The sequence below is a fragment of the Osmerus eperlanus genome, chromosome 17 (genome assembly GCF_963692335.1).
Source record: "Osmerus eperlanus chromosome 17, fOsmEpe2.1, whole genome shotgun sequence".
NCBI classification, from domain to species: Eukaryota; Metazoa; Chordata; class Actinopteri; order Osmeriformes; family Osmeridae; genus Osmerus; species Osmerus eperlanus.
Window position 1 is genome coordinate 4,526,103 of NC_085034.1, and position 13,756 is coordinate 4,539,858.

Here is a 13,756-nt window from a genome sequence, read left to right on the forward strand (position 1 = left end):
ATCTCTCTCTCTCTGACGTTTTAAAGCACAAAAGTGTTGTTTTCAATGTGTTTACAACTGTAAAAAACACACAACACAAACTTATTCCTTAACCAAGTGGGAGTTTAATAAAGGATCATAACAATATTCCCAATTACTTTAAACAATTAAACATCTTTAACACTACTGTAGCCTACAGAGAATTCCAAATTACAATACAAAATATACAAAAAACATTAACAGCTCTTTAATCTTTCATTCATGGCCCTTCAGTATCCACGGTGACCAGCTGGAGTTACTTGAAGTGTGTACCCCCTTGTGTGGTAGAGTTAAGGTGCTGGAGCGGGGGCCCACGGTCCAGTTAGTTCCAGAATCATGGTGACAGGCGTGCAGCTGGGGAAACTGGAGCCAGTAATCCTCTGGACACGTCAGGAGGAAAGCAGCTCCCTACCAACACAGCTGGTCCTTTTCCTCTTCTCCCTCTCCTCTCTCCTCTTCTGCTCTCCACTCCTCCTTATCCCCAGACCCATCTTTCCGACTGGGACGACTTCAGCTGCACCGACTCACTGCACTCTCCCTCCCCCTGCAGAGTGAAATGATGTACACACCGCTTTAACACACATACACCCTCACACAACATTATACAACACACTCACACATAACAATATACAGAATACCATTGGGACAAACACATACCTTGTTGGCAATGGCCCTAAGCTTGCCTAGTAGTGAGGAATTTTGGGAATAGACGACATCATCCTCTGGCTCCTCCCCTTCTGCCAGGGCACAGCTGTCAGCAGCTGGCAGCTCGCACTCCTTATTGGCTGTCATCACCAGACGAGAGTACTTATACTCTAGCCTGCCAGGGGGCGCCATGGAGCAACACACACGGAGAAAACTAAATACAGAGAAGGGGGTTTAGATTTAACATTCCTTGTTGATTGACAGCTGTCACTGACCTCTTGTTTTTTTTCCAGAAGTAGCAGGTGAGAGAGATGAGTAGCACAGCCATGAAGGCCCCGCCCCCAACCCCCATCTTCAACCATAGGGCAATAGCATCACAGGCGGTGGAACTTGTGTCTGGTAGGGACACACCTTTAGTGCAGAGCTTTGGCTCGTTCCACATATACAGAGTCTCCTACAGACATAGAGTAAGCAAGAGCGAAAGAGAAACATAGGGAGACAGAAATGTTAACTCAAGAGTATGGTGGTATGGTGGTGTGTATGTGCATCGGTATGAGTGGTTAAGCACGTGTTTGTACTCCACCTGGACTGCACCCTTGCAGGCTCCCTCTATCTGGTGGAAGTCGCTCTGGGTACAGAGGGGGCAGGCGCTCGGACTCTCCCACAGGAAGTAGAAAGTACATCCATCACACGTGCCTGCAGGACACAAACTGCACACACACACACACACACACACACACACACACACACACACACACATGCACTGTTAAAACACAGAGCCGGATGGGGACAGACCTGAGGCAGGTTACCAGATGAGCAGCTGTGTACCTGGGCACTGACAGGTCTCCATTCTCACTCCTCTCTGGGTTACAGCGAACCGTGATGACTGTGCTGCGACCTCGCTCACAGGAGGCCGTCGCCTGGGTGGACCTGACAGAGTGGCAGTATGGACATGTGACACGTGTAAACAGACACTAATATTGACCCACTGGGCAGGGGAAGTGGGAAGTTTCCTTACCTGTAGAAGAAGTTGATGTCTGGAACATCCTTTGAATTCTTAGGATAGAGTTCTGGTTTAGCATTTACTCCGTCCAAAGCAGTGTCCACAGTTGCCCCTGATAGAGAAAAATAGAGCTTTTAGAACCATGCAGGTGCTTTATTTCAAAGGCTAATTATAGTTGGCCAATAAACTAATAAACCCTTATTCCTTACCAAGAAAGGTGTCTGCTAAACTGATTGACTGAGAGGAGAGAGCCATCCTGAAGCCCCGCCCATCCGCAGGGATAATGGTTGATTGACAGATGAAGCTGTCCACAGAATTGACGAATTGGGCGGAGTCACTCTGCAAATCCTTACTAGTAAGATCAGTGACGTTGTCTGTACAGACAGCTGCCCTTTTCCCCTGCAGCAGACACACACACACACACACACAATTCAAAATGTGAAATAATCGTTGGTGGTTGTAAATGGATAAGACTGTGTTGGCATGTGAGCTAACGTGTTCGTATTTGTTCTACCTCGTGTCCACACAGGCTGATGTTGAACTGGTGGAGGTACTTGGTGCCCTTGGAGGTGAAGCTGGGCCCGTTGATGAGCGAGGCCACTTTGCTCAGGGGGCTCAGGTCAAAGGTCCATGTTTGGTTCTTACCCACATATGTGAAGCTGCAGTCGCTATAACAAAGAGAGTGATCCTGGACGCAACATACAACACCAAAACAAACATGAGCGCATATACTCTCAATAACAAAATGGTCTTATGATTCTACAGTACATATTAGACATTTGATTACAGGCTTTATAACATTTTTATGATGAGAGAAAGAGATAATGAAAGTCTGTGTGTGTGTGTGTGTGTGTGACTGTACCTTGTTGCTCTTGCTGCCAGGCCCACAGGGTGCACATGCGTCCTGACCGTAGGTGTGATGTCCAGTCAGGTGTGTGTCTGGAGGGCACTCCTGGCACCGGTTGGTGTCCCTGTCGATGTAGAACCCGGCGGGGCAGGGGACACAGGTGGAGCCTGCCTGCTTGGAACTCTGGGATACGAGGGCGCATGCTCGACACGCCGATGCCACACCGTTCAGCACGTTCGTCACGCTCACAGAGTAGAGCTTCACCACATCACCGACCAACTGCCGTGCCTACACACACACACACACATACACACACACATACATGTACACACGTACATGAATCGATATATTTACAAAACATGTGGTATGTGTGGTTAGACATCTGTCAGTGTGTAAAGCATGAGTATGTTCTTACATCCAGAGCCTTGTTAGTTCTCTGGAAGGCCCATGTGTACGAGACAGAGGAGTTGGTGCTCATGACGTGTGTGTAGGACTGTTTCTCCTTACTGCCCTCCCAGGATTCCACCACGGTGGTGCTCTTCCTGTTTACGTCCTGCAGAGGGCGACACATGACACGATTCATATGTGAAACCGTCCGTTGCAACATGCGTATCAGGTTATTCTCCTTTTATCCCATGAGATCTATGTAGGTGACAAGTTCTATGCTTTGTTACGCACCATCATGAAATAGAGCTCACAGTCAGCAGAGCAAACTGTCTCAAAAACAAAGGTGATACGGCCGTATTCACTTCCTGTCATCCCAGACAGCGATGTCGGTAGCCTGATGAAACACACACAGTTAGCACACACACAGTTAATATGCACACAGAGACACGTGCACTGTTGTCAGACTCACTTGAAGCCAGGAACGTGTAGATTAAGGATGAGGTAGTCGTTATCAGAGCCTCCGGAACCACTTTGTATGTGGTCCCCTGCCACCTCCCACCCTAAACACAGTCACAGTTCTGTCACCAACACAGTGGGCTCCACTACTGTTACATTTACATTACATTTAGTCATTTAGCAGACGCTCTTATCTAGAGCGACTTACAGTAAGTACAGGGACATTCCCCCGAGGCAAGTAGGGTGAAGTGCCTTGCCCAAGGACACAACGTCATTTGGCACGGCCGGGAATCGACCTAGCAACCTTCTGATTACTAGCCCCATTCCCTAACCGCTCAGACACCTGACTCCCATTTGGCCAGGGAATCGAACCGGCAACCTTCTGATTAATAGCCCGATTCCCTAACCTGTCAGCCATCTGACCCCCTGGTACATGATAACACGGCCATAACACAGATCTTCACCGAGGAGAGCACTCTCACCATTCATGTCATCACATTTGGTATTGCCCACGTTAAAGCAGGATGTCTTCATATTCGAGGGTAGAACGTTCCACCATTTATATTCATATCCCAACACTGGCTCTGTACCTGCTGGACACTCTTCACACACTGTCACACACGCATACATAAACACAAGCACTTTAATGAGCAACATTTCAAGACATTCATTGACAGTCATTGAATAAGTGTTTTGTACATTCGTGAGTTTCCCATGTATGCACTGGCACTGTGTGTGTGTTGTTACCTGAGGTGCCGTCAGAGTGTGTGCCATGGGGGCAGGGGAAGCAGGTGGAGTCATTGGTGTTGTAGTAGCCAGGGTTACAAGGAGGACAGGGTGCCCTCTCACCTGTAGGGGGCAGTGTGACTGCACCTGTCATATTCTCCACACAGATCTGTGGCTCCACCCACCGATACGTCACCTGCGTCTGTAACCACAAAATCTCTATTAGTCTGTGTCCATGTGTGTGTGAGAGTGTGCGTGTGTGTGTGTGTGTGAGGAATGGAGACTGACCTTCCCTTCACTGTCACAGGGTGTGTGAATCTGAAAGTAGTCCTTCTCTGAGCACGCAGGCCTCTCCCTGCATTCTGCCCATCCCTCGTCTGTTATTATCACGAACAAGGAAAGGGAAATAAAAAGATGAGAGGTGTAAATATCCTTTCATGACACCCTGATACATATACAACGTTTACGCTCAGACGTGCATCCGTATACTTTCTGTGTGTGTGTGTGCATGTGTGTCCATGTGTGTGCGTGTCTGAGTGTGCATGTAGTACATACGTGAGTACTGATTGTCTGGGCACGGCGTGCAGGAGCTGGCTCCCTTGCTGGAAGCGGTGTTCCGTGGGCAGGTTTGGCAGGAGGAGGAGCCAGGGTCGGGGCTGAACCAGCCTGGTCTACACCGGAAGCATTCTGATGTGTAAGCCACACCTGGACACATGGACACCGCTCAAAACACTGAACACAAGCAGCGACACAGGGAGTAAGGTTGTATGAGTATGTCTGTGTCTGTGTGTGGGACCGTGTGTGTGTGTCTTCACCCTCTATCTGGATGTTCTTCAACAGCACAGGTTTGACCATCTTCCCTCCATCAAGGATCCCAGTGGTTCTCCAGTACAGGATGTTGGTGCCAGAATTAAGATTCACCTGGGGAAAGCATCATACAACATGCATTATACAAATACATCTTGCACACACACACAAATACATATGCACACACACACCCCCATACCGTATGTGTGTCCCACTCTCCGGTTGTGGTGGGTTTGATCCACTTCTGATCGTCGTTCTGGAACATTTCCTGGCACTGTTCATTCTGGACCTGAACACACAGCGGAAACATGCTACACAACAACTACAACCACATGGTAGAAGTAAATCATCGTAGCCATGAAGATAGAACCCTTTATACACTTAAACTTACATAGAACTGAAAGAAGATGTTGCTGTCGGGGTACTGGTAGCTGAATGAAACTAAGCCCTGCTTCTCCAGTCGAACAGCGTAGACCAACGACACGGAACACTCGTCACGGCTCGATTCCAGATACACCCCCTGCGGTGTCCATGACGAGCTAAACAAAAACAAGAATAGAACAAAGATTTGCATTTAGGAGTTGGTTGATGTATGTACAGTGTCAGTGAGTGGATATGTGTGTAGTGTGTGTGTGTTACCCATTGCAGGCTTGGCTATCCTCTCCATTAAGGTCTATGAAAGTAGCCAGACTGGTGAAGCCATCAGGAATGGAATCCCATTGGTCAAACCTCAAACCACTGCCCAGCGAATAGGATCCGGACGCACAGGGTCTACACTTCTGAGTGGACATGTCTAGGTACTCGCCCGCAGCACATGAGAACGCTAACAGACAAGGAAGATGAGCGTTACACACTTAAAAACACACACATATTCAGAATCTTTTTTTTTGTTGGTCTCTCTTTCTTTCTCTTTCCTTACTGCAGTCTGTTCCTCTGGTAGGTGTGGGCAGTCCTGAACAGGAGCCTTGATTGTGAGGGATGGCCACTCTCCAGCGGGACCCTGTGCTGTCACACTCTGTGTATTCATAGTAGTAGTCTGTCTGCAGGAGAAGACACCCACACAAACAGGCAGAACAACATTGACATGAATCGAAGTACAGTACAGTGTAGTATGCAGAGGAATTAGAAATGTGCTTTACACAATCCAACTGAGACAGTAAGAAGACATATCAGATTTCCCTGGGTTCTGGCATTCAGGAAATATTTACAAGGAAATTAAAGGATTCACACAGACAGTTACTCACACCTGAAGATTATCTGAAACATCTTAGGGTGGGGTGTGTAGGCTACGTGTGTTTGATATTGCAGCAATAGATGTAGATGAACAGCAAGGTCTTCAAGATGAACCCAGACTTTGTGTTAATGGACTGATTTCTTGGACCGACAGGAAGTGATGATTACCATAGAGACCCAAACCAGCTTGTTGCCATGACACAAAATAAAACAAAAGAGGACACAGATACTCGTGGGTGAATGTGTGAGTCTGTAGGAGTTTGAGAGGGTACTACTATGAGCTTGTGTGTGTGAACTTGTGTGTGTTGTAGCGATAAGCCTCTTTGGTTTAGTTAATCACCTTTCTCCAGCCTTAAAGGGTATTGTTTAGAATATTTATACATTCAGATACACAGTACTCACTAGGTTAAATGTACCTTAAAAAACACCTTCTTAACTATTGCCATAGCGACCTTTAGAAAGGGCACCTCAGTCACCCCATAGTGCTATGACTGAGGGATGATGGGTAAATATTGACATCAGGAGAATATGAGGCCAGCAGATAAGAGGAGATGGAGGTGAATGTGTTTTCTTTGTCTCCCCTGGTGACTCACTGTGGTCACCATGGATACTGAGAGGAGCAGGGACAGGGACAGCAAATTACCCATCATGCTAGAGCTGTGTCCTGAATCACAGAGCACCCCCCACTCTACATGGACCACCAACCTTGTGACTTTCCAGAACAGTGCAGGCTAATCCAGCTGAGACAGAGATACTGTATTCACAGCGATAAATCAACAGAAAGCTGGCTTCCTCTCGCTGATGGAATAATAAATAGAGAGACCTCACAAAACAGAGCATGGCCAGACACCTCACTGTTCATCCTCCATCCACGGACTTGTTTCCTCTTACTCAGCGGTAATATTACTCCGGATGAGCAGCGGGAGGCGGTGCGGAGAGGGATGGAGGCCAGACACTCAATAAGCTCGTTGCGCCGCGTCATGTTATTATGAAGTCTTTCGTTATTTTGTCAAGCCGACAGTGAATGGGTAGAGGGGAACCGTCTTCAGTGTATGATATTAATTTATTTTGCCCTTAGACAACCACAATGTATTACAGTAGCCTAAAAGCTCGAATGTATATTCTTAATAGTACGGTTTGGGCTATCTTCATTTAAAACAATGCAATAATGCGAAGTGGGTTATGATTAAATAATCAACAATGTAGCCAGTGCGTGCTCATTGGTTTGAAAAGGCATCAGTGAATCTTTTATAATTTAGTAACAGCGTAATAAACATTAAGTGACAGCGGCTATTGCTCTTGTCGCTCAGCACACTCACCTCGATGCACGGACGCAGGTCCATCTTTTCGGACAATATTTGCGAAACGGTGAGAAATAATAAAAAACAGAACCCTTCCGACCGTTCCAGCATTCTCGCTTTGTTTAAAGACACTCCGTAAGATTTTGGAATAAACGAATTTGTGTTGGCGGTCTGGTTCTGTCCCGATTGTGCATGCGCGCGTCTCTCTTGCTCAGATCAGTCGGGCTGTTGCTTACACGCGGCTGACGTCACTGTTCTCAGGGTAGGCCTCTTTATCCTGTGTCAGCCACAGATTGACAGCAAATTAAGACTCCATGAATATCATTTCTAGTTTTGCCATATCTATAAAATGTGAGTTAAAATGTGTTTGCATTATAGTAGAGGCACCAAACACAAAAACCTACAGTACAACAGACTACCTCACAGTCAAGAATACCATACCAGATGTTGCTAATTCTATTCTTGACTATAAGTTCTATTCTATCACATTGCCCATTGAGAGCACTTTTGCAAAGGTGTCTGAAACCAAATCAGCTCACCCGCTCGAAGCTCAAACCAAACATTGGATAGGACAGCCACATGCCAGTCCGCATTCTTGAGGAGCGTTAACATTATCACTTCCTTGAGACTTGTCAAAAAGAAGAATGCAGAAATAACTTATCCTTAACCCACCCATCCTTAAACCGTCTGTTCCACTGACAGTTGAATGGCTTAAAAAAGGACCAGATGCAGTATGGTCAGCTTTTATTTTTGTTATTAAGCTTCAGTCAGTGGTTAACCAGAACAGTCACAAAACAACAAAACAAAGGCTCGTCATTAATAACGAAGACATAGCCAACTTTCAAATATCAGGGCCTTGGGTCTTGGGGTAATAGAGTATGTTAGAGAGAGGACCTATAAAATGACACGACATACTATAGAAATGAGTGACATGTTATGCCTGACATGCTTAAGTGAGTTGTAGCGTACAATTGCGCAGATGAGCTGATATGGATAAATCCTGACCTGGATTTGAAATCAACAAAATCAACATCCACTGAGCGGCAGCATTTCATCCGTAATTTTCCTAACACAAAGGACACATGACGGAAATGACGCAACCCACTGAACCAAAACAGGAAGTTATGAGCAAGCTGAAAAGAAGGGAGTAGTAAGCTTCAAGCTACTACAATACAAATATGAGCATGCCTATGCAAGAAAACGTGGCATCCAACGTATTGCTAGTGACCGCATGTGCCAGTGCAACATTTTAAACGTGCAGCAATTTCTTTGTGATGAGTGACGGGATTTTCAAAAAGTTGGTTATCTTGTGCATGTCCAAGATGCTAGTTAGCCAGCTGTATACTTGTCCTGCCATCACCGTCCAGATCAGAATGTTACCATATATAGGCCTGGTAACAGCTTTTTCTGTTGCAGACCACCCGTACGCCAATGAAATGTAAACTATCATTGTCCCTTCGTATGAGGTTGGAGGAGGACAGATAGCAACACAGGCCAGACCAATTCACTTGCAGGCTATTCAAACGAAATGCTAAAAATGTCATCGGAGCAAGTAATTGAAATTGTCATGGATGACAAAACCTACAATGTAAACAAAAGGAAGTTGATAGAGAAAAGTGACTATTTCCGTGCCCTGTACAGCTCAGGGATGCGCGAGTCCACAGAAGATTCGGTTCAGTTGCAGGGGCTGAGTGTTCCGGGTCTGGAGTTGGTTCTAGAGTTCATCAATACGTCCAAAGTGCAGATTGTCAATGAAACACTTGAAGACTTGATTGAAACAGCCTCTTTCCTGCAAGTCACCTCCATCCTAAAGCTCCTCTCGTCTGAGATAAGACTAGAAAATTGTGTAGAACTTTTTAACCTATCTGAGGTTTATGGAACTCATGATCTCCGTAATGCTTGCCTCAAGTACATGAGTTGCTACTACCACCCCATGCTGCGGAGGCCCGAGTTCTCTAGTTTACCCACTGGCCATCGCAACCAGGTCAAGGAGATGCGCATGAAAGGCACAGCCACACTGGTCGCTATTGGGGACTTCACTTGTCTGTCCCTAGACCTGCCTGACCAGGATGAGTCCTGGTCCATGTTGAAGTACGGAGAGCTGGAGCAGCGCTGGAAACCGCTCGCTAACAACCTTCCCTCGGACATGGTCAACGTTAGAGGCTATGGTTCGGCCGTCTTGGACAACTACCTCTTCATTGTGGGCGGGTACAGGTTGACCAGTCAGGAGATCTCTGCTGCCCACTGCTATAACCCCTGTAGAAATGAGTGGAACCAGGTGGCACCCCTGAACCAGAAGAGGTAACTATCTTCATTGAGTATCTTCCAATTGGACAAACGCTTCTACATGTAAACTTACTGTATATCTGCTGACTCACCAAATGGTACATCCGTTTAAGTTTCTTGATATCTGTATTTCCCTTCAGGTCAAACTTCAAGCTGCTGGCAGTCAGAGGGAAGCTCTATGCTGTGGGAGGCCAGAGTCTGGGCACGGTGGAGTGCTACAGCCCAGAGCAGGACTGGTGGACCTGTGTATCATCGCTGCCTGACCCCCTGGCGGAGTTCTCTGCCTGCGAGTGCCAGGGAATGATTTATGTCATGGGAGGCTACACAGCCAGAGGTTTGTCTGAGGAGTAGATATATCTGGGGGGGGGGGGGGGGGTTGTACAGAACTGGAAACCTAAACCATTTGTTATATTAGACAATTGTTGTCTCATGCTTTCTTATTATTTGTCTGTTTGTGTATGTGTGTGTGCCAGACAGGAACACCAGTGTCCTTCGCTACTGTCCCACCTCTGACAGCTGGGCAGTGTTCCGTTCTTGCTCCGCCCATGTCCGCAAGCAGCAGATGCTCTCGGTGGAAGATACCATCTACCTGGTGGGGGGGTACACTCACGAGCTGGAGCCAGGGCGGCGGCGGCCAAGCCAAACAGAGGACATGCTGACGGTGCAGTCCTACAACGTGGCAACGGGCGAGTGGCTCCAACTGAAGGAGAACACATCCAAGTCGGGCCTGAACCTGACCTGCACGCTGCACAACGACGGCATCTACATCATGAGCCGGGACGTGAGCCTGCCCACCAGCCTGGAGCACAGGGTCTTCCTCAAGTACAATATCTTCTCGGACGCTTGGGAGGCCTTTCGACGCTTCCCTGCACTGGGCCAGAACATGCTGCTCTGCTCCCTCTACCTCCCCAATGTTCTATGACTGGTAAGGTAAGGGCTGGAGGATGGGTCGATACTACCAAGACAGGAAGCTCGACCACTAGAGGCTTGTTTGTGCTCCGAGAGGCCACATGGCAAACAACAAGGAGCAGTGGTTACAGGGTCAAGATGGCTGTTACAGAATGCTGTAGGGTCAAATGCCTGGTGAATTTTACAAAATCCACAGCATACAGTTTAAAGACAGGTTATTTATTATGCTAATGATGCCATGAAATAACTACTTAATTGTGGGCAAACAGCAATGATGAACTGTGGCTCAGTTGGAGCATGTATCATAGCAGCATACTATTTAGATCCTTTGGATCGCATAAAGCATTCCGTGTGTTTACAACGCAATGAAACATGATTCAATTTTCAAACATGTTTGTTAATTGAAGTACACTGCAAACCTTAAATGCAAGTTTCAGATATGAGAATACTGCAACGTGTGTGTGATATGGATAGTCTTGGTTTTTCTTTGACAAATTCAATTTTTTGATGAGATAGGCCTAAATGAACTTGATATTGGTTAAATGATATGTCTTAAAATGTATTTTGATTAAAAGCTTAACATTGATAGAACTTATGAAATTGTAGGGAACTTATTAAAGCTTATCAAAGTATAAACTTAGATAAACTAAGCCAAGCCTAAAATGCCATGAAATGGATGATGAAAATGTGCCTTCTCCAAATTAGTTTGGGATTTTGTACGAATAAAGCACAAATGCAAAAGTGTGTTCAATTGCCAGCAACTGACCAAAACTGCTGGGGTTTTTTTCTTCATCAAGGCACTTTAATGAAAAGAGAGACTAAAGTGCAGACGATAGGAAATTAGTTCTCATTGCTCTGGGTGATTAATATTATTTGTGCATAGCACTTACAAATACAATTCACATTCTACTGGTAATATCAATATAATTAGTGCTTTTTTGCCAAAAGATTTGATGGAGCAGATTGATGTGGGTTTGTCTATTTGCTTTGTGTTCTGAGAGATGCTTTGGACAAAATACAATAAAGAAAACAAGCAGTCTTCTGTTTGTGTGCCTGTTTTATTTCAGTGTGTAGATACAAATCAAATCAAATGATGTGGGAATTGAACACAAGTCTGGTGAGTAAGGAAAAAGGCTGGATGTCTGGGGAATATTATTCTGTCATACATCTAACAAATGCTATTGTAAACCTCATGAAATACCTCAGTGCTTAGAACTGACCTCTTCTCCTTCAGCTTAGTGACTGAGTTAGCTAGGTAGGCTCCAGTATATCTCCTTTGATTCTGTCGGTGAGGTCTGGGGCCCCGTGCATCCTTGTACTTTGTCCTTTCCTTTCGGGGGGTGTAACTGGGTTCTCTTGAGACTGAAATCTGTCCCGTTCTGTCTGAATGATCTGGATGCAGAATGTCCACATCGACAGAGAAGACAAACTGCTCATACACAGTATAATCAGTGATATTGCACCTCCCCAGTATATCTAGTGCATTATCTGTCCAGGTCACACTAGAGAAAGCCCTGCTGAAATCCTGGCCCCCGTGGTTAATTGAGGCCCATTCCCTCCCAGGATAGGATGGCACAAATGACCCATCACAGAGCATCCAGTCTGGGGTGCAGCTCTCCCCCTCCCCCTGAGAGACCTGCTGGAGCTCCTCAGCGACAGAGTGGTGCTCCAGACACTCAGTTGGTCTGGCTGGAAGGTAGGACTCTGAGGACAAGAAGTCTGTCTGGAGGTGGGCGAGATGGAAGAGGTCAGGAGCGTAAGGGTTCCCTGTGAGTCTGTAGTAAAGGTCTGGGAAGCTGAGGGAGACCGACTGCAGGTTCTGGAAGGTCAGAGGCCTCTCCTCTGTGTTGGTCACTCTCACTCTCACTGTGTGTGCTGGAATGCAGTGAGGCCTCTTCACAACACCTGAGCAATGAGGACGAATGAAGCTCAACTTATATTGTTGGTATCATTAACACGTGATAACATTAATGTCACTAAATATTTACCTGATTGGCTGAGAACAGGAGAGTCTGCTGCATAGAATATCAGTGTCAGTAGATATCTTTCTGTGTAGGGATGACACACTTCCATGTCTGACTGCAACTGGATGGCTTTGGTTATTTGAATGAACACAAACCACATTCTGAAGCTTTTTTGAAAGTATCCATGGCAACAGTCGTTAGAATCATTCCTCCTCCAAATTCTTTTATTGCCACACAATTATACTGGTAATCTTTACCACAAGATGGCAGTATATCCTTGTTGAAGTAAAAATAACAAATAAAATCTTCAAAAATGCCTCCAAAACATTTTACTTCACCTTGACAAGAGCTCTCTCTTAAAAAAAATATGATTTGGTCCACAACAAAATGACTCCAATGCAACAAAAGGGTCCCTCGTTAAAAGAAGATACATTTTTGGTTTAAATTAAACGTGTTGAGTGGGCTAAATTAAATTAAACAATGTTAATGTAATTATTTTGCCATGAAACAATGTGGTGTATGAATTGTAATCCCTAGAAATTTAATTAGCACAATTATTGACACTATTTCATGGACACACAAAAACAGTGATGGGAAATGGAAGATGCTCATGCATGCAGCCCCCCCGATGTTATCTTAACTGACAGTTGGGTTGAGGTGCGGCGGGGGGGGGGGGCTGTGGATCTCATGCTGGTCTGTTGTTTAATTTATGGGCTTGGTGTAGGAGAGCAAGTAGAAATCAATGCTGGACATAAGTGACGCCCATCGATCTCTGTGTGGAGCGAATCCCACCAAATTCACAAACACAGCCTTGATGCTTAAGCTTTTGAAGGATCAAGGGAGCTAATGGCAAGCAGTTTGGGCAGAACAGCAACAGCAGACATTTGCATTACATAATGGGAATACAAGTGGTAAATGGTGGGGAATCCCAGAGGCAATATTGTTTTCTACATTTCTACCTATCCTGACTAAGCACTGACCAAGCCAGAAGCATTATTCAACATTAGTTGGTCGATGGTGTACAGTCTTTTGTGTGGTTGATACAGGGTTAATGGAGTGAGTGTGGCTCAACATTGTTTACTAGACCCTTGTGTTACCCCATACTACACAGCAGAGGGGGTGGGTGACGTCTGCTGTGGGGGGTGTGTGTGTGTATGTGTGTGTGTGTGTGTGT

The 13,756-nt window shown here is 45.9% G+C and overlaps 3 protein-coding genes across 4 annotated transcripts; 1 reads left to right on the plus strand and 2 right to left on the minus strand.

The window, feature by feature from the left end:
* Window positions 1–87: 87 nt before the first annotated feature.
* elapor2b (endosome-lysosome associated apoptosis and autophagy regulator family member 2b) lies at window positions 88–7,654 on the minus strand. The gene is made up of 22 exons (XM_062483398.1): window positions 7,442–7,654; window positions 5,809–5,929; window positions 5,529–5,712; window positions 5,281–5,428; window positions 5,089–5,178; window positions 4,898–5,003; window positions 4,638–4,787; window positions 4,371–4,459; window positions 4,104–4,284; window positions 3,839–3,967; window positions 3,370–3,460; window positions 3,192–3,294; window positions 2,929–3,066; window positions 2,529–2,801; window positions 2,181–2,354; window positions 1,876–2,065; window positions 1,682–1,778; window positions 1,492–1,593; window positions 1,247–1,373; window positions 939–1,117; window positions 676–838; window positions 88–562 (listed from the first exon to the last, which is right to left on the minus strand). Exons 1-22 carry the CDS (start codon window positions 7,532–7,534, stop codon window positions 494–496), a joined length of 2,997 nt encoding a protein of 998 aa, XP_062339382.1. The 5' UTR covers window positions 7,535–7,654; the 3' UTR covers window positions 88–493.
* An 850-nt stretch (window positions 7,655–8,504) lies between these two features.
* klhl42 (kelch-like family, member 42) lies at window positions 8,505–11,657 on the plus strand. 2 transcript variants are annotated; one of them, XM_062483420.1, is made up of 3 exons: window positions 8,505–9,724; window positions 9,850–10,043; window positions 10,183–11,657. In XM_062483420.1, exons 1-3 carry the CDS (start codon window positions 8,952–8,954, stop codon window positions 10,629–10,631), a joined length of 1,416 nt encoding a protein of 471 aa, XP_062339404.1. In that variant the 5' UTR covers window positions 8,505–8,951; the 3' UTR covers window positions 10,632–11,657. The 2 variants fall into 2 exon arrangements, with proteins under 2 accessions (XP_062339404.1, XP_062339405.1); XM_062483421.1 differs by having other exon boundaries at window positions 10,187–10,500.
* A 24-nt stretch (window positions 11,658–11,681) lies between these two features.
* LOC134037868 (uncharacterized) lies at window positions 11,682–13,709 on the minus strand. Its single transcript, XM_062483422.1, has 2 exons — window positions 12,607–13,709; window positions 11,682–12,523 (listed from the first exon to the last, which is right to left on the minus strand). Exons 1-2 carry the CDS (start codon window positions 12,740–12,742, stop codon window positions 11,787–11,789), a joined length of 873 nt encoding a protein of 290 aa, XP_062339406.1. The 5' UTR covers window positions 12,743–13,709; the 3' UTR covers window positions 11,682–11,786.
* Window positions 13,710–13,756: the final 47 nt, after the last annotated feature.